Below are 24847 nucleotides of genomic sequence, written 5' to 3'. Positions count from 1 at the left end.
AAAGGCAGCACTGAGATCTAGTAATACCAGCACTGATATTTTGCCTGATACGGTAAGGAGGACTATATTTTTTACAAGAATGTTGTTCAAAGATTAACAAAAGATGTTGATACAAGAACTTGTCTTACTTGGTGTAATCAAAGATCATCTAAAGGTGAATGCCAACACAGCCAGAGGGGGTGGGTCGGGCCCAATGAATCAACAAAAGGGGATACGATGACTCATCAGGATTAGTTAGTTATTTAATTACATTCTTAACTGCTTATGCGTTGCACTGTAAACCTTTAGGCATTTAGTAATATGCATCATGCCTCACAGGCTTTAAAGAGTGATGACATACCACTTTGTTAATTTTAACATAACCTTTGAAGTTCAGTAACCGTGTATGTAGTTTGACAGGTTTCAAATTATGATCCCTATGCCAACTTTCATCACAAAGCTTGCTTTGAAGTGTCACTTTAAAAAGAGATTCCACTGACCACATTTTATTTACCATTTATTTGTGCAATGCACATTATCATATGTACAGCTCCATACGGAGAACAGGGACAGAAAAAAAAGACACAGAAAAGAAATTTGTCTCACAATAATACTGATACAGCAGACAAACACAAAGCTGTATCCGAACCTTATCACTTCCTTACAGAGAACAGCATCATTATAACACCACACATTCACTACTGTATACAGAGGTTAGCTTTATCATGATATCCTTAGATTAAAGATAAATTGCTCAGTCCACAAGGGGGGGGAGCGAAAAATATTCATCCTGTATAGGGCACCTTCATTAATCAGTTTTTTACTAATCTAACATAATCAAGACTGTCATCTTGATCTGTTGTATGCATTCAAGTCCTTAGAACAGGATTGTATGAAGGGGGAAGGTATTTGATGGCAAAACAAAAGAGATAGAGAAAACTGCTTTGAGAACAGCTAAAGCTTTCTATCACTACATGATCAAAAGCACTAAAAGAGGATGGCGTATTATAGACTTGATGCACATCAAGTACTGCAAGTTACGGCACGAGTGTGCTGTATTTCTTTAATGCCATACAAGTGCAAATATACTGAGAAGAGAAAGGGCAGATTAGTGGCTGTACACTCTGGACTATGTGCCACTTACAGTCAAACATGCAGTACATATGCTAAAGAGTTGGAACTGTCAAATCAGTTGATGCAAATATTAATGTTACGGTACACTTTGATGGCATGTTGGTTTGAAGGACACCTATGGTAATGAAACAATGGGATTTGAACATACTTTCCATCAATCACATTCCCTATTAGAAGAATAGTCTCGTTAACATACAGAATCAGAGATAGGTTGATTATAGGTAAAGTGGGACACTTAAGTTGTGTATTTAATATTTCTTCCCTTTTTATCTGTATAGTGTAGTGGAGATCTTTAGCTATTTGAAATGGTATTATGTCAGGGGCTAAACCATTTGGCATCATATTTTAAAATGACGCTAATTAAAAATTTTCAGAAAGTGTCCCATGTATTCACCCAACATAAATGCAATCCAAATGCAATCCTGCCATTTGAAAAACAACTTTAAGTAAACATAATCTGTTTCGGAGTCATGATAATAGCTTTGAACTTGAACAAAAAATATTTTCTGTAATCAAAACAAGCTTAAAACATATGCCTTACAACTGTGATTAGGGCACTGTAAACCAGTTAAATAATGTACAACATCAGGTTAAGATCCCAAAGTAAATCTTGAATCAAAAGCTTGTCAGATTTACTTTCAGTTACATATTTATACTATTTATTCTGCATCTTTTTTCTGGAATAGCTACATGAATAAACAATATATTTAATGTCTTTATGATTGTAAACAGTACGTTATAGTGCAACATATACAGACAGATCAGTATTCAGTAGAAAACAAAAGAATAAACTGCTAGTCAATCTACTGCATTTCACAGATCCAGTTCAAAGTTTCACCAAATCTAGTCTGATAATACCCGAAAACAAGTTAAAGAGGAAGGTGATATTACTAGCTTTATGATAAAACCAAATTTTTCATGAACAGTCTCTCATACATATTGTGCTTTTTCCCCTCAGCGACAAATGTAATCTGAAGCTCACCGCAGCTACCGGAGAATGCTTAGCTTCTAAAAGAAGTTATGTGACATCCCCCCAAAAAATATGTGACATCCCCCAAAAAAATAAAAAAATCAGTTGTTGCAGATTTTTCACCTCTCATCCAAGTAGCTCTAACATTTGTAGCATTTAAACTCTTAGATTAATGGAAAACTCATTTAAATGCTGCAGAATCATTTCTACAAGACCTAGATGACTCTTCTCAGATATACACTTTATGGCCAAAAGTAAATGGAAAGTGAACACCCCCTTCTAAATAACAGATCTGGCTAGGCCTCTTAATTCCAGTCAAGACATACTGTATCTTAATGCTAAAGTATACAGTGACATTCTAGAGAACTGTGTGCTTCCAACATAAAGAAATGTTTTCTGAGTCTAGTGTGGAAGAACTTGACTGGCCTGCACAAAGCCTAGACCTGAACACCACTGAACACCTTTGGGATTAATTGGAATGCCGACTGCGACCCAGGCCCCCATCATCCAACATCAGCTCCTGACCTCACGGATGCTCTTGTGTCTGAATAAGAGCACATACCCACAGCCACGTTCCAACCTAGTGGAAAGCCTTCCCAGAAGAGTGGAAGCTATTACGTAGGACCTATTCCCCATTAATACCATATGGTTTTGAAATTAAATGTTCAATAAGCACAACTGGGTGTGGTATTTGGGTGTCTACATACTTTTGGCCTTGTAGTGTATTTCACAGCTGGGTAAAGACAAGGTCTTGGCTTTGTTATGTAGGTGTTTAAGTCCCAGTACACAAAGAATGACGGTTGTAAATACAAAGAGCTCTAAAACAATGCTGAATGCGACTTTTTCCAATAGCAGTCTTATCAAAACAGCAGTTGTGTTGGCCTAGTGAATGTTGGTCCTGATACATGATTTAATAAAGAGACACAAAACTATACTGTAGATATCAATCTACAGATTCTGGAGCTGGGAGAGATAACAAAGTTGTGTTTCAAGGACTAAGGTGGGTTGCAGGATGATCTGGGCAGGAATCGCTGACTGATGTGACCATATACAGTAGAATCAGGACCTCGGTTTTAAGTCTTAGTATAGCGCTTTCTGTCCTTGGCTTTCAAATTCTGACCAGGCATCATTTAGTTCCATAAAAATCATCTTGGCATATTGTTCGTAGGGCTGTCCAGTAGCCTGTAGATGTAAGGAGACAAAAAAGAAACACATTTTGATTTTGAAAAGCCTCAACATCATATATTTCAGAATACTAGTCACATACTAGTGATGCATTTACAAAAAATTTTGGACATGATGCCATGGTAAAACCATGATATTTGGACATGGTCCATAGTAGTACCATGTTATTCTTTGAAGTAACTTGGAGCACAATGGAAACTATGGTACATGAATATAGTAATCATTCAGTATCATTGTACTGTATGTCAAAATACCATGACTGTACCATGGTACTGCCACAGTACTTTTTTGTAAATGAAGTGCATAAGACAATGAACTTTAAAGTACTCCCTCCTCCACCACCCACACTGAAAAAAACGATGTGTTAGATTTACTTAAAATATATACAATATGTAGCACTTTTTGCATGACACTTTTTAAAGGAATATTCCAGGTTCAATACAAGTTAAGCTCAATCGACAGCATGTGTGGCATAATGTGGCACAAAAAATTATTTCAACTTGCCCCTCCTTTTCTTTAAAAAGAGCAGAAATCTGGGTTACAGTGAGGCACTTATAATGGAAGTGAATGGGGCTAATCTGTAAACATTAAAATACTCACTGTTTCAAAATTATAGCCACAAGACATAAAAAATGTGTAAACATTATTTTAGTGTGATAAAATCACTTACTAACCTTTTCTGTGTAAAGTTAAATCCAATTTTAAAATTTTGTTGTCATGACAAATTCAATTTATGGTCATTTTATATCAGTAAAATTAGAAAACCTTTGCTAGATATTCACAAATATATCAGTTAATTTAACTTTATTTACTTAAAAAGGTATGTCGCACAAATAAGATCAAACAATAGCACGTTGTTTCAAATTAACTTTAATTTTGTTGTTTCTACTTAATTGTCTCAAGAAAACACTGACAAGGTCAGTCATTAAACAATTGATTCCCCAATAAAGTGCAGATAAAGCTGCACTTCAGCTACACACAATAGCATTAGCAAGGAAAAATTACATGGATGGAACAGTAGTGATGTTACATATGACACTGAAAGCTTCGAAGCATGTATCGAGTATGCAACGCGATTTCTAATGAAGCCCCATTTGGGGGCGAGTACTGTTTTTTAGAGAATCACATGATCGATTACACATGGATCCTCTCTTTCTGCCCAGTCATGCGCACGCTTCGCATGTTGGAATCCAGACCTATACTTTATGGGTTTATTGATTCTTATGTCCATTTAATATTTCCTGTCATACAAGAAGATTATTACAGCACCAAATATTTGCCAAATACAACTTATCATTATGTTATCTTATAACATTGAAATATTTTGGCTCATATTGGTATTTATTCAGGGGCAGATCTACCGGGGTGGCATCGTGTGGCAAATGCCACCCTAAGAAAAAGCATTGCCACTCCATCATTAGTATCCCAATGTATAAATGTAAGTACTGTATATTATAGTTGATGTTGACATTGTATAGAGGTTTATTCATGTTGAACTGCCTCAACTCACCGAATGCACAAATAATTACACGGACCGATCACGTGATTGATTACAGCAGCGACCAATCGCGTACTTGCTACGGGTTGAGTTTTTTTAATCTTATTTCATCAACAACTAAAACAATATTGACAACATGGACAGATACATGGAAAAAAAAAGAGGTGAAAGATTTCTCAGTTGATTCCAAATCTTCACTGAATGATTATTAGATACTTATAGCTGTAAGTTATGGATAGAGACGGGTGAGACATGTCCTCAGCATTTTTTTAAACAGCTTTTTTTATGTTTATAATCCATCTCCAGTTCTTGAGCAGGAGTTTCTATTTCATCTTTGTGTGTTTTGAGTGGCGATCTGGCACTGGAATGTGTTATTTTGAATGTTATGAGTGTTGGTTGAGGCAGTTTTGTCATTTTGTGTCAGCAGTTTCTCCGCAACTCAGGCTCTTTTGTGGTGGAATAGAAAAGCAAGATGTGTCCCCCCTACTGTTGCCAACTTTTTACCAACCAAAATGGAATATTCCCGCTCTAATTATGGGACACTTTTTTAGTGGAGATCCAAAAAAGTGTTCTGTTTGAATGGGCCCCAATATGCTTAAAATGAAAACTGCTCTGATACAACGACTAGCAAGAACCAAATTTATATCAATCTTCACTTTTAATAAACACTACATTTTCCCAAATGCAATCAAATGGAGAATGACAATATTTTTCTGTTTTAAGCAACCATGCATTACAATGGAGTTTTAACATGAAAAAAGTGTATTTCCACTTTGATTACTGTGCAGTTTTTTGGCAATAAATAGTGTTTATTTCAAGATAGACATCACAATAAGCGTTTTAACTAAAGTTGTACTGTACTATACTTTTGTACTAAAAGTGCAACAATTTTTCTCATTAGGTGAGTCTCTCTTCCAGAACGAGCACTGGCATACAGCATGCAATGTAATGTCATGAATAGGTGCATTTACTAGTGTTTTGAAATCACAATGGTGATAAACAATTATCATGCACTCGAGTACTATGACAAAATTCAACTGTGTCTTAAGGAAAACAAGACAGAAAATGTGCGCCAACTGTCATTGACAATCTTTCTTTCAAGTACAGCATTCTGCAATGTAGCAACAGCCAATATCTCACAAAACTCACGTGAAAGGTGTGTTTCTGAGGTCCATTTCTCTCAGTTTGTTAAACATTCTCAGCAGTTTGGGTGTAAGATGCTAAAATACGAGACAAACGGCATCCCATATGGATTTCATGGGTAATGCAATTTTGTTCCCTTAAATACAGGGCAATTCCATATTATACGGGACGGTTGGCAACACAGTCCCCATCCACTGACATACAGATGCAATCTTGGTTTATTAAAATAAAAAAATATATATATTTGGGCAAATTAAACTCTAAAAACTGGAGGCAAAAAGTAACCACTAGACTAATCAGTCATGTACTTAAAGTGCTGATCTACATATTCATCTATGACTAAACAAATCCCAAGACTGATACTGGCAAATGCAGAGATGAAATTACCATATTATGTGAAATATTTGAGTGCTTGAAACAGTCATCAAGAATGACTATTTATCAAAACAGGTCATTTAAAAGAATCTTTCACTGTGCTACATAATTCATATTCATGAGTCTCACCACTTCACACTGCCCCCCACAGTAACATTTAATAATAATAATCCATGGGAAAACGTAAAAAATAAAAACAATTTGGCCTGCATAAGGTGACGTTTATTTCAGATCGCCAGTTCTATATCAAGCTAAGGAACATTTAGAATCAGTGTTTAATAGACAAATTATTGGTTCTCTAGAGAATTTTGATACTTATTTTTTTATGTTGGCAAATCAGTAGCAAAATGGTTACTCTGTTGTTACTGTGGAAATGCAATTGTATCACAAATTAATGGACATTTGTAATTTGATAGTGATGCAAATTAATGAACTAGTACATGTTGCAATAAGCTTGGTACCTTAATCCATAAGAACTACGCAGGGGCACTTGCTTTGATGTTGCCACCCCTCATAGTTTCATGCCACCCCCTTGCCACCCAATAAAAAAATTCCTAGATCCGCCCCTGCATTTATTTCCACACTTTAATACTTTATATTATCGGAGGGTGAAAATCAACATTTCACATTGTTTTTTTTTTTTTTGTACACATCAGAGGCTCCATTACTGAGCTGCATCCTCAGTTTAATGGCTGCTTTTAATTTTACTAACCACCAGATAGCACTGTTTACCATATTCCCGAGGCTTTGAATCTTTTCCTGGTACTAGCAGGAGAAAGCTTCAATGCTACACAAAGCTTCATTTCGCCATACCTATGGAACAGGATCCAACTTCACCAAAGGGAACACTAATCACCCTAATGGTGACTACACAAAACAACTAATTAGAGTAAAACATCAATAATACTAAAAATTCTTAATAACAACTAATTAAATGCCCCAATACATTCCTTTTGATCAAATAAACGTGCTTAAATTGTTCAAGTGCAAGGGCTTATGGGTATTCCCCACAACCTCAGTTCTGTGCTTGATCATTTGAATTAGTAGTACTTAAAATCTTACTTTTATGGATTTTTAAGCCAAAGAAGTTCAAGGAACTCACAATTATTCTTTTAACTTTATGTATCACTCTCTGTTCACCTTATAATTCATATATATATATATATATATATATATATTTATATATATATATATATTTTTATCCAGTGCTCTAAAGTGTGAGGAACAAACAAATACATTTCTCACCTTGTCAGGGTGTACTACCAGCACAGCTTTGCGGTAGATCTTCTTCACCTGTTCTGGTGTGACAAGGTCAGCCATGCCTACAGGTTTCCAGCGCGTCTCCCCCTCCCACAGGACTGTGTGCATGGTGGAAAGCAATGCTCTGATGTTCCTCTCCTTCCCTTCAATCCAGTCCAGGATCTGTCATAAACAAGATTTATTATCTTTAAAGGTGAAGTGATTGAGACTAGAACTACAACAAAAGAGGAATACATTATGCAAGATATAATGTACAGTCAGCAGGCCATTATACATCCAATATAAACCCCAACAGGGTGATCTGGACTTATATCAGGACATGAAGGTGTTTATTTTACGATTATAACTGGCTGACTGTACATTATCCCATTTATCACATGGCTATTTTCCAAATAAATACATAGACATTTTGATTTGAACTCAATATTGATTTGACTTGATTTGAAATTAGTTTATTATACAAGAAGAAAGAGACCACAGATTGATATGAGAGACATGCCTCCAGCTCAGTTAAGTAGGAAATCAGAATGCCTGGCATAAAGGTCACTTATACAGTTTAGCATTATTTATAGTTTTTATGCTGCAGTTGGCTAAGAATAATCAGGTTTTCCAGAGAGCTGTGTAATTTATCCGCGTGCGACACCGCATCCACATGCATGGACGTTGAATTTTGGCTTCGCTATATGCAATGCATAATTTCATTTCATTTAAACCGACTGATCTCAGTTCAGGAGACTCTGTACTGCCAGTAAAGGGTTAAACTTCCGACGCACTAAGTTATGTGTCCAAACAACATGACATTGATCACAGTGGAGTTTGTGTTTGGTTTAAACGCCAACAAAATTGCATCTGGTAAAAAACCTAATTAAGTTTTTACATTAAAACCTGTTTTTACATTGAAACCTGTTTGAGTCAAAAGATTAGAGTCTCTAGTTTCATCCGAAATGTCATTTTTAAAATGCAAGCGATTTATCGTGAAACGGCAGACATGGGACAATGGTAATCAGTACAGAATATATAATGTATTATTTTATTTCAACATGGTTGGCAGTGATTGGATGATGCTGGCCATTACTTTGAATCAGAATTATTTATGCTAATTTCTGATTTAATGTCTGTAATGTCTCAAAAACATAAATAGCATTCCTGGAAACATGTTAAACAATTTGATGAAAAAAAGCTTTCTATAGCTTGGTATTATTTAAAATTTCACAACGTAGTCCCACTGTCCACGTATGTGAACATCAATTTTTAGGAAACTATTTGCTCTAAAAAATATATATATATATATTTTTTGGTTGTTTATTAGGTGCTACTAGTTACAAATCTAAAAGTGAACTGTAAAATGCACACAGCAGTCACGCTCGGGTCTCAGGAGGTTTAATATAGGTATCAGCTTCTTATTTGGGTGGGTTATTTTTATGTATAGATATGGTTAATCTTTTGTATTTCACCTTGAGTTTCTCTGGATCCATTTCTTTTGCCATCTCCTCTTTTCTCATTTCTGCTATAGTTTTTGGCCCTTTCTTCTCTTTAGTGCCAGCAAAGCCTTGGGCGGAGAGCAGGTCATCAAAGTTAGCACTGGAAACCTTCGGCCTGGTTCCTGGAAGAAACAAGAAACAGGAAGTTGTTTTTATCAGTCAACATGCTTTAATCAGTGGAGAAGTAGCCTCCGCTGGGAACTTCAGGCAGTTATTTACGTGGAATAGAATAAGAATACTCCAGAGTGATACTTATGATAAAAGGTCAAAATTCAGCCTGATCTCAAGAAAATTATGTGACAATAGCGACATTTTTCCACAATGATATTACATGGTTCATTAAAAATATCGTGGCAGTTCCGAGGTGAAATTTCCACTGTGTGGGACTGAAATAGAGTTAAATGTTCTGCCAAATAGATGAGGTTAAGGTTAATGCTCTATCGAGTTTTAAATAAACAATACCTACCTCCCTACCCTAAACCTTAACCTAACCGATAGTTCCATAAAAAGCAAATGTGAGATGAAAAACAGATGAGGTTTTTAAGGTTAATGCTCTAATGAGTTTTAAATCAACAAAACCCTCCTCCCTACCCTAAACCTTAAACCTACACCAAATAGATGAAATATGCAATGGCTGAAGCAACCACATCATTTTGTGGTGCTCCTATAACACTTTTACTCATGTGCTCATTTAAGACTTTTATCCAAGTCTTTTCCATTGCAAGTGCAACACTCTGTCGATTGAGCTACAGTGCAATTTGATCACACTGGAACAAGCTTGTAAATGTAGTTACTTATGTAATGCAAATGATAAAATGCACCGCCTGACAAGTCATATGCCATAAGATCACCATTATGTGAGGACAGCATATAAAATAGCATTGTGTGATTAAACAGGACGAAGTGCGTTTATAAACGGATAATCTGAAAATCTAGTTTCATAGAATGAACGTTACTTTAACTACATTTTTGCAAACTGACTTCAAAATCCTGCATTCAACATTTCGCCACAGTTTTCTGGTGAAATTTACACTAGAGGCGCTATAACAATTGTGCTTTTTATTCACTTTCACACAAATCCCAGGTACTATGGCTGTTTAGGTCTTTATAAACATATTTTTTTTTTGCTCTATTACTCACACCCCGCTGTTATTATATCAAAACACTTACTCTAACGCATCATTTGAAAATCAACATATTTTAATGCTTGTATTAGAGACCCACCTACATTTACACACTTATTCAAGTATGATTAGCTTGTAGCTCACCTGATAGAGTGTTGGACTTTGAACTTGGAGACAGAGGCTCAAGCCCAGCCAAGAACATTCAAAATGAAAGTGAAAATGCCATAGAAGCAACACGATATGATGTGGTTGCTTCAGTAAATGTGCTTTTCATGTTGAATTTGCTTTTAAAACACTATCGGTTAGGTTTTGTTCATCTCTCATTTATATATTAAGACACTATTGGTTAGGTTTAGGTTAAAGTTTTAGGTTAGGAGGTATGTTTTACTCATTAAAACATCCATCTAATATTCACCTTAAAAACCTTGTCTGGTTACAACATCATTTCACTTGATTTTGGTCTCCCCCACTGGACGTTTTACTGGGAAACTGCAGCCAAATGTGTAATGAAGCTCACAGTTTTGGTCTGCAAAAAATTTTGCCATTGTAACATAAATTTTATGAGACCAGGTTGTAATCTGCCCTTTTACTTGAGGTTTGTGTATAAGTGAATAAAAGTTGTTGTTGTGGCGCCTCTAGTGTTTATTTCACCAGAACACTGCTGTGATATGTACAATGAGCCACGTAAAAATAATTTTGCAAAAATTTAGGTATAGTAACGTGATTCTATGAGACTGGGTCTCATAGGTTCTGGTCAGGTCATCCATGTTGTAAGACTGTAGAAATGCAAGGGTGTTCTGGTTGGTTGCCAGGGCATTGCTTTGGGGCTACTAAGGTATTCTGAGTGGTTGTTAGAGCATTGCTAGGTGGTTGCTAGGTTGTTCTGAGTTGTTAGGTGGTTACTTACTGGCTTTGGTAAAAAACAAAAAAAACAAAAGCCCACCTCAAAGTCTTGATTATGTTTTGTTTTTTTATCCATTTTATTGTCTGACTTACAAAAGTAATAGCACATCTAGTGTTTTTTTTATGTGACAATTTTTCAAGGAACACATCCAAACAACATACACATAAGAACATAGCTAAAGAAAAATACTGCACCAGATTCTACAGTTGAGTCAACAGAGGTCTGTGTCCTAAGGTACTGACCCATGTTAGGCTGTGCTTTTGCCCCAGTGCTTCCCGGTGACAACCCACCCATGGTGGAGAAGCTGACGTTGTAGTTGGGTCTGTTCTGTGGTGAGGTGTGGGGCATGGAGGGTCCTGGTACTTTAGGTGGAGTCTGGTGGTGTGCACCCTGAGCCTGAGGCTGCCACTGACCCCCACCTCCTGCCTGCCAAGAGGGGAAGCCGGTGCTGGGTTGCCAGCCTGCAGAGGCAGTGTGCTGGGGGGAAGGAGCAGGACGCTGGGGTGAGCCCATGGGCGGGAATGCTCCTCCTGTACCAGTAGGTGTGGTGGGCTTGCTGGAGAATCCAGAACCTGAACCTATGCATGAATTTGGATGTGCACATAGAAATTAAGATCATGAGTGCACCGAAACAAGACTCTATAAATTTAGCTTTTTTCACTTTACCTCCCAGACTGCCTCCTAGATTGCCCAAATCAGCAAAAGGGTCCAGGGTGTTGGGTTTGGACTGGTGGGTGGGAGTACCATGAACTGAGCTGGTTGGACTGGTGCTGGCAGACTTACTTCTCATCCCAAAACCTCCACCTGATAAAACAAATCATTCAGTTGAAATAATAATTTATAACGACATTAGCTGTTAAAGGGATAGTTCACGCAAAAATGAAAATTCTGTTATCAATTACTTACCCTTATGTTGTTCCAAACTATCTTTCATTAAACAAAAGGAGATGTTAAGCAGAATGACAGCCTCATTCACCATTCACTCTCATTGTAAGGACAGAAGATGCAAAGAAAGTGAATTGTGATTGAAATTGACATCCTGCCTAACATCTCCTTTTTGCGTTCCAAAGGAAAAGAAATTCATACAGGTTTGGAACAACATGTAAATGATGACAATTTTTGGGCGAACTATTCCTTTAAAAACATTATTAGACATTAATAATCATGAGCTATATGAGCTCACCACTGAAGTCCAGATGGCAGATCAGGAGTGAGTCATTTTGTTTTTTTAAGTGCAATTACAAAAGTGTCCACCAGGAGGCCCAACACTGTTTCTTTTATTTCTAACTGTACTTGCCTGCAGGTGCTGGTTTATTCCATTCCCATGTCCCTGTCGTTTGTTGGATGTTGACAGTGGGAGTAGTAGGTGGCACAGGTGAACTGCGGCCTGTGAAAGGCAAATATTTATCTTGCAGGACTCATTGCATGCTTTACAAGTTTGTTTTAAGACAAAAATTATAACACACCTATAATACAGATAAAACTTTGAGAATGTTTAAGCTTAAGTGTGTAATTTTTTTTGGCTGATTTCCCCAAAGAGTGTAAACACTGTGGTTCTGTAGCATATATTTTAATTAAATAAGAAATATGTATCAACTTAGTATTATATAATTACATATTCCTCTCCCCTGAGGTTGTTAGATCAGATTCGGTAGTTTCTTTTAACTCATATCTGAGTAACAGATTGTAATAATTTGCAGTATTTGGCATGCAGTGCTTTTTTCCAATTCTTACTGCATACTGCTTGGAAGACAAACCAGATAAGTTCCAGATAAGTATCAGTTCTTTAAGTTCTCGTAGTGCCGTTTTAAGGCAGGTCAACAAAAGTTTAAAACTGTTTGATTACTCAGTTTCTAGGCATATCGGGAATGTTTCAAAATCATTCACAGGTATTTGTTATATAAAGATCAGGTCTATGTGCAGCCACTTTTGATTAGCTTAAATAATTAAATAAACAAACTGCAAACAACATCACATGCTGTTTCCATTAGGCATGCAAACAACAACAAACACCAAAGAAAAATGACTACATCTGAAATGAAAATGAAATAGGTCACCCAAAAATGCAAATTATGTTATTATTTACTCACCCTCATGTTGTTCAAAACACTTATGACATTATTTCTTACATGGAACACAAAAGGAGACATTTTGAAGAATGTGCTAATGGCTCTTTACATGCAAATAAAATGAACATGGATTGAAGCTTTGACTGAATGGATGCAAAAGCAGCAATAAAGTATCATAAAAGTAGTCGATATGACTCCATTAGAGGTCGACCGAGAGTGGCTTTTGCTGATACCGATAACTAAGGTGATGAAAAAGGCAGATAACCGATATGTCGGCCGATAGTTTTTAAAATCGATGTATTGAATGTTAAAACATTTTCTTAGTCTTTCCGTACTGTGATGGGCACAGACATAGAGGCTACATGAGTCCAAAATGAGTAAAATCCCAGATACAAGAATATTGTGCAACCAAAATCCTAATAATAACCAGAAAAAAAAAATTAAGATTTGGTGCATAACACGGGAGTTTTAACTTTAAACAAGCCCAAAATCCACTGGGGACTCTTATTTTGAAATGTCTGTCCTCCAAACAAAACATGTACTCTTACAATCATCTACAATGCATTACAATAAAAAAACACTATAAAGTAAACATTGTCAAATGGGCATTTAACCAGTAATGTATTAACAGTAGATCATCATCCATCAATAGTAGATCAACAGTTTGCTTGTCAATTGTCCGGAATTTCGTTATTATAAAATGTGTTCTTCCTTTTCTCTAGCAACACTGTAGGTCAAAATCAACATGAACTCAACAATCAATAAAGGTTACATAAATAAACGTTCAACAATGTCTATGTTGGCTCCGTTACAATCCTCTATATGTAAATATTCAACAAATTAAGCTTTTTATAGCCTATATATATTCACCAGATCAAGGGTTTTGGCCACAGAAGAACATGGTGAAAAAAATAAATACAAATAAAATAAATAAAAATAATATATATATATATATATATATATATATATATATATATATATATATATATATAGGCAACTATTGGGGTTGATTTTTTCCAATAATCGATAGTTCCATAAAGCAACTATCAGCACAGAATAATCAGTAAAACTGATATATCGGTCGACCTCTAGTCTCCATATTTACAGTATGTTTATAAGTCTTCGAAGTCCATGCTAGAACTTTGTGTGAGAAACAGACCAAAACTCATATGGAAGAATCAAAAAGTCATAAGAAAAAAAAAATCAAAGAAAGTCGTATAGGTTTAGAACAACATCGGGTGAGTAAATGACAGAATTTTTATTTTTGGGTGAACTATTTTAAGATAAACCAGACTGTATTACATTTATCACTAGAACATACTGATGCCTTTGCATGACAGAATGGGCTCCTAAATGGAAACAGGTGTGATTCAGTTTAAAATTTTGCGTATGGTTATAGAATTGATATCAATCTGTCTCGTATATTCCCAGATACATAATGCTGGGTTTCAGCTCTCCTTTACAGAGTGCATGCTGCTACTGACCACACACACTGTACTTTAAACAAATAATCAACCTCAAGGACCAATATCAATTGTACTCTCAACAAAATACCTACAATCTGCACTTTTCTAGAGAGGCTAACTAGATGTTTAATAGAGGTAAATACGCAAGATTATTTCTGTCACTTTCTGGAGGATTTAACATAAAAGGGCTTGCTGGTTGTTATGGTGACGTTGCCCACACACTGGCAGCACAGAGTGGCAGAAGCACATGCCTTACCCATGCCCATGTTCTGCATTGTAGGAGATGGAGATCGTGCAGCATGCAGGAAGGGGTCTGGCTGCCCCATATTACCTGGACCCAGGAAGGCCCCAATGAAGTCCTGCGGCTTTGGGGTGGGAGCTGGCCCAGACCCGAACAGGTCAAAAGCTGAAGAATTAAAGAGAGTATTCAGTTTCTTTCGGCAAAATGCATATTTGTTTGAATTCCATTCAGATGAATAATTCACCAGATCAAGGGTTTTGGCCACAGAAGAACATGGTGAAAAAAATAAATACAAATAAAATAAATAAAAATAATATATATATAGGCAACTATTGGGGTTGATTTTTTCCAATAATCGATAGTTCCATAAAGCAACTATCAGCACAGAATAATCGGTAAAACCGATATATCGGTCGACTCATTTAAATTGCTCAATTTCAACCGATATGCTACTTTACTTCACTGACTACTTGTTATTGCTAAAATTAAACAAAGAAAAGTAGCTTGTCATGGGTGCTCACTAGAGATGTGAAAAGTATCTGTATTTTGGTGCAAAGTTGATACTAAAACTAAAAAGGTAATTAATATCAATGTTAATTTATGAATAGCCTACTGTGGCAGCGGGGGGCGTGGTCAAGCATCTCTCCGGAGAGAGAAAGCGGTAAGGGCGCTTACTCCTGAGCTAAATTATGTCTAACACCTGTCTCTAATTTCAGTGAGCACGGGGAGAGCGGCATAAAGAGAGCGACACAACGCTCAGAGTGAGAGACTGGATATGACAGAGCTAAGCCAGAGTGACCATTCCTGAATAGTGGAAGTTGTTTGTAGAAGCAGTGTGTGTGTGTTAGTGTGGATAGAGTGTATGAACGTAACTATAAAGTGGTGTCGAGGAAAAGGGGAAATAAAAGCGTCACCTGAAAAAGGAAAACTGCTTCTCGCGTCCTCTTTTACACCTATATAATTGTTTCTAGTTAGTTCATGTTAGTACAGAATGCATTAACTAATGTTAATATATAACTTTTCAAAATGCATATGTTGAAATGAACATTAACCAGGATTTAGAAGTGCTGCAAAAGTATTGTTCATAGTTCATTGTAACTTATGTAGTTACTAATGTTAACGAATTCCAACTTATTGTAAAGTGTTACCAGAAATGTGTTTGTAGGCTATGTTTTTTTGCTATAGTATCGAAATTCATTGAGAAGAATCATGAAATTTAACCGATACTGGTATGGTGAGAACCCTAGTGCTTACTGTCTCCAGTTCGAGGTGATGGACAGGGTGATGAAGAGGCTGCAGTTCTCCGCGGGGTTGACTGAGCAGAGGAGGAGCCGCTGGCCGGCTGTGGTGTGGGTGGTGCTACGAATAGATCCCCCAACAGGTCTGTGGTTGTGCTGGTGGTGGGAGGCTGTGGGGAGGATGGAGGAGGCTGAGCTGTGTCCCCGTCCAGACCCAGCAGATCCACTTCTTCTGCTGTTGGAGGAGGAGGGGCCGCTGAGGGCTGGAGCTCCGGCTTTTTAACTGCTTTTGCTTTCTCATTGCTTGTGTTGCTCTGCTGGCTAGAAAGGGAGAGCATGTCATCATCCGAGGGTTCACTCTCTTCATTCGGACCCACTCTGCCTCCACAACCCCCGTGACCCTGGGCAGGATCTAAGGGACAGACCGGAGAAATGTTTAAGACCTTCAAATCTAAAGATCACCATAGAAGTACCATTGTGCAATAGGTTTGGAATGACTTGATGGTGAGTAAATGATGACAGAATTTCCACTTTTGGTTGAACTGTTCATATAAAGAAAATTTTTCATTATAAAAAGCCTACAAGCCTAATTTCCCCCGAATAAAAGATTTACTCAACCGTCTGCGTTACACACTAAATGTAACAGTAAATCGTCCCATGGAATATTTGTTTTCAAATCCTATTCTTAACAAAACAGAAAAACTAGTGAATGTGGCTGCAGTGGCCACAGTATCACTAAGCATGAAATTTAAGGTGCTGTAAGCGATTTCAGCCATTCTACTTCCACGAGACTAAGACGCTGAACTAGTCACGCCTCCCCCCCTTCCAAAACCCCACACTCCAAAGATAACAAATGAGCTTTATTGTGCAGAAATGGTTGTTTAAAAGAACAGCAGCAAAATAGCGCCCTCATCACACAACTGTTATGAACAACATGGCTTAAAAATGGCAGTATGCCTCAATTCTCCACAACTATAATACTGTGAGAACGAGCAAAATAATTGACAGGTGAAAAGCATCAATGTTTGCTGTTTACAAAAGCTACAGCTGTCACAGAGAACGGTGAGATATCTCAGGACACTTATTTCATTAATATCTTTAAGGGAGTAGGACATTTTTTTGCATAACTTTTCATAAAAAAAAAAAAAAAAAAAAATGTCAAACAGCACCTTTAAAAACACATCTATGCCACTAAAATCACCTAGATTCTAACTACATATAAAATTATTCTCTAAATCATTTTATTATTACATATCAAATACACATAAAATTATTGTCTAAATATTTAGTCTGCCCTCTCACAGGCCTCCTACACTACATCTTACCTTCCAAGTCCAAGCCCTCCATTTCATCTTTTTAGCAGAGAATGGAAAGTACATTAAACAGATGGTGTTTAGTTTAATGGTGCACAGAAACTCAACAGAATGTCATGGGGTGACTCATGAGCTGACTTGTTAAACAGCTCACTGTCTAAAGGGATAAATTACAGAGCTATTAATGGTGAGTAAACTCCACAGGGCCATGCTGTCACCCTCTGCAGCATCTTCAGCTTTAATGCAATGATGATACAAGCAAAAACAGTGTGTCTTTTCTTTACACTAAAAAAAAGATAAGTGTTTAAAATGACAGCCCTCCAAAGCTTTTAAAAAAGCAAAAATGAAATCATTCGATTTTTTTAGGGGCTATCACTCAATTCAAAATTTTAATCCATTTAATTACATTGATCTGCCAATTAATTCATCAAAATAATCACAATTAATTACATATCAAAATTTGCTGAAAAAGGTGCCAAATGAAGATATTACATTAGTGTATTATTGTGGAAAACATTGAATTGATATTACAAATAGAGTATCTGTAAGTCAATATATTGTTTGTTTTATTTCCATATAATTGAACATAAGCCTGTCACTGGCCTACATTGCCTGTACAGTGCTTTCACACTTCGATTCGGTTCGATTGCTTGGAACAAACCAGAGTTCGTTTCCTCCCCCCTCCCCCTGCCCCCACTGGTCTCTGTCCACATCATATTATTTGGGTTAAAATAGCGATCCAATTACGTCACCAACGTGAGTACAAGCGGCAGCTGTTTACCACCGTAACTAGGTAACAATTTGAGAAGACGTCACTGTGTTAAGTGAAGTATTAGTTCGGACTGCTAAGAGGATTATTGGTTGCCCCCTGCCCCCCCTTCAAGAACTATACACTTCCAGAGTGAGGAAGGGGGCTGAAGAGGTCACTCTGGACCCCACTCACCCTGCCCACTGCCTTTTTGAACTGTTGCCTTCTGGCTGACGCTTCGGAGCTCTGAGCACCAGAACCGTCAGGCACAGGAACAGTTTTTTTCCCTCAGGTTATCCATCTCATCAACAGTTAAATTGCCCCATTGAGCAATAACTATGTGCAATACACAGTTTAGTCTTTCTTATATTTATCCAACACATCCAACCTCTTCTGCCATTTCATTCCTCTGAGAAAAAAACAAACATTTGCGCTGTACATAACAGATTTGTATTTACACTGTACATAACAGATTGTATTAGATTTGCACTACCCATGTGTATGTGTGTATGTATGTATGTGTGTGTCTGTATGTATGTGTATAATTAGTTTTATTTTTTATTATTATTATCTATGTCTTGCTGCTGTTTTTGTATTGTTTTTGTATGGTTGTACACTGGAAGCTCCTGTCACCAAGACAAATTCCTTGTATGTGTAAGTATACTATATTGGCAATAAAGCTCATTCTAATTCTGTTTCTCTTTGGATTTACCACGAAAATTGCCATGCACAGAACGACACAGAACGATTGTGTTTGTCTCCCGCAGATGCACTGAGTGTGCACTGATGTGGTGAATATTAGCGTTTGTCTGCTGCGAGCCCGCAGATACATTGCAAGATATGTGAAGAATGTGAGCTGCTCTCTGGAGGGGATTTATTTGGACACATGCAGGTATGAGAAATGCAATATAGCACAACTGCGATAGCAAGCCTGCAAAGACACAAATTACACATCATCACAAGCAGTTCACTTCTGCGATTTGGTATGATTGCATTCATGTTCACATAAACCGTACCCCAGACCACCTTTTCATGTGGACTCTGGTGCGGTTACCGGGTGCAGAAAACAGCATTCACATCATACAAACGAACCTAACTTTGACGTCATTCGACCCCAGGTGCGCACCAAAAGTGCTAGTGTGTAAACATCATTAGGGGCCGATCTCTCCAACTGCAATTTTTTTTAATTGTTGGTGATTGTAAACATGTCGACTTTGCAATGAGTCTTTGACCATTGCATCGCTGTTTTTCTGTGTCTCGTGCCATGAGCACCAGATTTTTAACATGTCGTGTCAAGTTAAAATAAGCTTATCTCTGAAAAACGTGTCTTGACCCTTGTGTTATTCTCCATTCTGTTGAACCCTGTATAGCTGTTTTTGAACAGCTCCTTACTCTTGATGTGCTGCCTGTTCTCGGTTTGTGTAGTTTGATGCGGTACGTTGCCTATAGTAGAAGCTTAGGCTAAAATCTTAAGGTAGTACTTCAAGCTTGAATTGTAAGTACGGGTCAGCGAACATGATTCATTGTATTCATATTTTTATCATGTTATTATTATCCCTTTAAGCTCACCTGCTGGTGGGCCCACGAGAAACAAAATATAATTGTCAAAATATTAACAATTACAGTCTTGACCAACACAAAATAAGTATCGTTTGAAAGCTTAGAAGCTCTATTTTCCAATATATGCAGACATTATGAACAAAACTGAACAAGCGCTTTGAAATTTGCAGATAAATCAGAAGTGTTCCATTTTGATAATTTATACTGTACTCATTATTGCAATCAGTAAAAACATCAAACTCATCAAATATCCATGTGTTACATATTGTTGGAAAGCTCTCAAAGAGTAGAATCCAGCCAGCCTATTTGTTTTACTCAGACAAAAATATAGAGAGTAATAGCTAAGTATATTTTTTTGACAATAATGTTGGTGTTGTTTGTATACCACGTTATCGCTTATAACATGATTATCTTTCAAACGACCCCACACACACACACAAGGTAACTGAATGCATAGACCATTAGATAATCCACACAAAGCTCAATGTTGAGCCATATGGCCACCAGGAGATGGCGCCATGTAAATGACACTGACTCGATGCAGACTCATTGAGACAAAATGCACTCATTCTGTGGAATCTCATTACTAAAATCATTTCTGCATGCTATGCATACCTTTAGTCATTGTTGTGTTTGCATGTGTAATTCGTTTTTTTTATGTACACTTTTATGTTTTATTTGTTTTGAGAGGCTTTTGGACATATGGAGACATTTTTGGACACTATGATAAATAATTTTTGTAATGCTATAACATTTGATTGCTTTGTCGTATCAACACAAACATTTTCACAGATACAGTTGACATGATTGGGGACAATCAAGTTTTTCATAGCCACCTTATTTACACCCAGAGATATATAATGTCAAATCAGAAAAATAAGACATTTTTATAAGGCTCAATTTTTTGGTGTGATCTTTCAGCAGTATCTTAGGCTGAGAGTCTCAGAATGTATCATAATCTATATAATTAAACAAATTGAAATGTTTTCTTTACAATAATACCATACACTTGACCCAAACACTTGAACACTTATGGTTGGTATGCCACTGAAACAAGAAATCTTTAAAAACACCTTCAGAGCTTAAAGGGTTATATATATATTTTTAATCACACTAAATTGATGTGTTAAAGCCTACTTATTTGTTTCAGTAATATATTTGTGTGCATTACCTGAAATAGCAAGTGCATCCTGGTGTTCTTGATGGCAGGAAAAAAGCACATTGGGGCTCAGGTCTTTGGTGGGGAACTGCTCCCACGGTGGGGTGAGATCTTTCTGTTTCTCTGTGCTTTCCACCTCAATATCTAAAAGCACTTGAAACAGCTGAGGGTATTTCTCTGGGGAATCACACGCATCCAGCTCTGTCCTGAACACACAAACACACACAGACAGATTTCAGTGCAAAGCTGCAAAAGGCAGTGTAGTTTCGTTGCACATACTGGAATATATGGGTAGCTTATAAATTATGTCCATAACATGTCCATAAACTTTCTCTCTTTTTTTTTTTTCAGATTTATGGTTTATTTTAGATGAACGCATGTAAGTGTATGTTTTAGGTGTTGTAACAGGTCACCATTTCTTTTAAATGGGTCATGACATGAAGAATCAAATTTTCCTTGATCTTTTGACATATAAGAGGTCATTCTACTATAAAACATACTGTAAGTTTCAGAATTCAAAACTTCCTCCTCACTGCAAAAAGACCATTTGTTGAAACCAAGCTGCCAAAACGACTCGTTCTCTACTTCCACCACATTGTGACGTCACACTGTGGTAGACATTTGCATCTGACCACCTCCACATCCACACATCAATGCCTACTTTACATTATCACTTCCGTAGCCCGCCCAGTAGAGCAGTGAGAGAGAGCAGGTCAGTCAAGAGCAGAGAGACAAATCATAACAGTGGGCATTTACTGTCAAGTCTTCTCAGTAATTTTTTCCTCATTTAAAAAGTTTGACTTCTAAAGAAATTAATTCTAATTTTGAAACATACCTGTATGTCTAAAATTATGACCACTCACATGAGATGAAGACTTCATCACTTATCTTATAAAAGCTGTTTTATTCTACATGGAGAGCTTCTCCTCATGGGGGCTGCCATGTTGGAATCACATGACCAGTCGAATACTACTCGCTAAATGTCAGTAACCGCCCTGTTTTTGGACACTTTCACTCGGGGATGTAATTAATCCTGGCTGGCTGTGAATAGTGAATTTCTACAATGGCATCTGTAACTGAAAACTATTGAGTTTGAATGATGCTGCTTCCATGCCCCTAGGTGTCAGTGTAAGTCCAAGACATCATGAACAAAACGTACTGAATGCACCTTTAAAGGAGAAGCAGCGCCTAAACCGAGCTCTTCTGACAGAGGGTCAGAATGAAGGTGGAAAATGACCATGTTTTACAAATATATGACTGTTTTTTATGCAAAAAACATTACTAACATTATAAGTGAAACGCAAGGAACATATTAAAATAATTTCAAACAAAAAGGCATGTCATGACCCCTTTAACTATTTCATTTTTAGTCACCTTTGAGCTTGTTTGTGAAAAATTTATTTTGTATATAAATTAATATAAGGTCTTAAAATATGAGGGCATTTCCATTTCTTCAGAGTCATGCTGGGTAGCCACGCTCACTGTGAAATCTCATTGGTCTAAAATCCTGCTCCACCCAGGCACCTGCCGTGAGCTTTGAGACTGGGCAAGCATCAAAGATTTTAAATACACATTATTAAACGTTGTGCCCAAAATACATTATATGGGTGAGTGTAATTTCATGGAATGTTATAGACGTAAATGGTTGTCTTGAACCCACCAGTCAATGGAAACAATTATGTCACAGTGGCAAACTTCATGACCAAATTGTTTTAAATTCAGGATAGTAATATTGCTCATATCACACAAATAAAAGATTGTCATATATTGAGCCAAGCATGTTTGTCCATTAAATCATACAATGAATCATAGTGCCAGAAGAGCTTCTTTTGACATACAACAAAAAGAAAAGATTGCAAGTTACTAGTTTCACTACATCACTCTTCCCGGAGTTCAGAAACACTGGAATGGACAGCATCAATTAACTAATCTGACCACCAAAGACAACAATCTTAACCTGAATGCACAAGGCAAATGTAACAAACACGGCAGTCAACCGTTAATATATTTTTTTAAACAGATACTGCGACCTAAAGTTATAACTATAAAACAGACAGAGCATAGCACAAGAACACAAACTGTTAGACTAACCAGAAACAATGACCTAGTATCCATGATCTAGTATCAATAACACAGATTTTTAATAAACATATTAACTTACCTTTACTGGAACACAAAATCCATGCGTCTCTCCTTGCGAATGAACATCTCCGTTACCTTGTTGTAAAAGTCGCCCGCTTGTTTAAGTTTCAGTAGCCTCTTTCTCAATTTTTCATTTGAAATTAACATTGCCAAATCCACGTAGATCTTACACTATATCCATTTTAGCACTTAATAACGCATTAGTTACACAAACTTGTACGTGTTGACGCAAAACAAAAATCTAGCCTATCAGATAGCATGACTGAAGGAAGGAGCTTCTGAATGGCTTACTCGTTTAAGGTAAGCATGCTTACCCTGGCCATTTGTAGGCCCTGTCCCAATACCCCCACTTGCGGTTTTGGTCTTGCCTACTTACCCACTTGTCTTACGTATTTCCGGTGTTTGGCCACTAGCGTGCAAGTAGACGTGAAGACTGCGAGTGTGTGGATGACTTTTGACTGCACGTTGGGACACTCGTAGACTTAAAGATTTTGGTGCTGGTTGCGACAGCTGTTTTTGTCTTTTCACTCAGCTGAAGACTGATTGTTTTTAGTAGCATTGACTGTTATAGCCTATTTAAAATAATAAATAATAGAAAATTTTACCCATCTTTTCATTTATTAATACACTACTGGTTGTTGGAAGTGTATTGTGCTGTAGAAAAGAAGTAAAAAATGTGATCATGTTTTTATTGTGTGAAAATAGTTGTAAATGTTAATTATTTTTACCCATTTTGATCTTCAGTACTTCGCACATTAAAAAAGGTTTAACTGTAAAATTGTGTCGTCCATAATTGCTGTAAAATATTAAATATAAGCAATTTCTTTCTACTTTGTTTCTCAATACAGTGCATAAAACTTTATTCTATGAACCTGTGCGATCCATTAATAGCTACTAATACAAACCATTTAAATTATATGCTTTGGCTTGTCTTTTATATAAGACGACCAAAGACTGCTTTCACAACTTATCAGTATGTGGTTTCATACAACAAATAAAAAGCATTAAAACGTATATTTTAAATACATAAAGATGAGAAAGAACTTGTGGTAGTAGTTGATACATTTTTAATTTTAAAACAACATTTACTAGACCGCATATTGTATGCCACACTGGATGATAAATTACCAAAATTACCAGCAGTATTAGGCAAGAACAAACAAAATAAGGTGATTATTGGGCAAGAAGGATAACAAAGAGGTATATAAATATACACAAATAATATTTTGTAATTATGATGCTGCTATTAAGTCATCCCAAACACATTATATAATGTTGAATATATTCATTTATACTTAAATAAATATATGCTTCACTTACATTTCACTATCTGATTATAATAAATAACTTCTGTTGAAAAGCCTCCCTTGACGTCATCATGGCGAAAATACACCGATCGCTTGGGTAGGCGGGGTGTGGCTCCTGATCACGATGAACTCTTGGATACACTTAGCCCGAAACACCGCTCCGAAGCGGTATTCGCACTAGTGTGGAATTAGTGTGGGCATAGCGTGATTCAGTTTGAATGAACGTATAATTGTTGAATGAAAGGGTGGTAAACAATGCTTTGAATCCAAGTCAGATAAAGCATAACAAAGTGCTTATACCTGAGGGTGGTGCCAAAGCGAATAAATGAATAACTGTCTGTGCTGCTCAACTGAGATGAAAGATGACTAATTTGAACGAAAACAGTAGTTTATATTAACAATTGTATTTAAATATTTCATAGGGTCATTTTTCTTTTCACTCTTCTGTTCGGTAAGCACTGCTTACCCTGCTTATATGGACACCTGTGCTCCACATAGCTGTATATTAAACATCAAAAATACACTGACTAAAATCTGATCAAATATGAATT

General features: G+C 36.8%; 1 protein-coding gene across 6 annotated transcripts in view; it reads right to left on the bottom strand.

The window, feature by feature from the left end:
* Window positions 1–481: 481 nt before the first annotated feature.
* dnajc6 (DnaJ (Hsp40) homolog, subfamily C, member 6) overlaps window positions 482–24847 on the bottom strand; it is a 51005-nt gene continuing 26639 nt past the window's right edge. For 4 of the 6 annotated variants that reach the window (XM_051707161.1, XM_051707162.1, XM_051707156.1 and 1 more), the window contains 9 exons: window positions 20860–21053; window positions 16084–16479; window positions 14845–14994; window positions 12351–12440; window positions 11720–11857; window positions 11296–11631; window positions 8999–9147; window positions 7530–7706; window positions 482–3265 (listed from right to left, as the gene is read on the bottom strand). In XM_051707161.1, coding sequence (XP_051563121.1) covers window positions 3164–3265; window positions 7530–7706; window positions 8999–9147; window positions 11296–11631; window positions 11720–11857; window positions 12351–12440; window positions 14845–14994; window positions 16084–16479; window positions 20860–21053 — 1732 coding nt within the window. In that variant the 3' untranslated portion in view covers window positions 482–3163. The remainder of the gene's footprint in view (window positions 3266–7529; window positions 7707–8998; window positions 9148–11295; window positions 11632–11719; window positions 11858–12350; window positions 12441–14844; window positions 14995–16083; window positions 16480–20859; window positions 21054–24847) is intronic. The other 2 variants (XM_051707158.1, XM_051707159.1) reach the window with 1 other exon arrangement.

Source organism: Myxocyprinus asiaticus, chromosome 9, assembly GCF_019703515.2.
Source record: "Myxocyprinus asiaticus isolate MX2 ecotype Aquarium Trade chromosome 9, UBuf_Myxa_2, whole genome shotgun sequence".
Taxonomy (NCBI): Eukaryota; Metazoa; Chordata; class Actinopteri; order Cypriniformes; family Catostomidae; genus Myxocyprinus; species Myxocyprinus asiaticus.
Note: the sequence above shows the minus strand (reverse complement) of the source record. Positions and strands in the feature narration are given on the sequence as shown.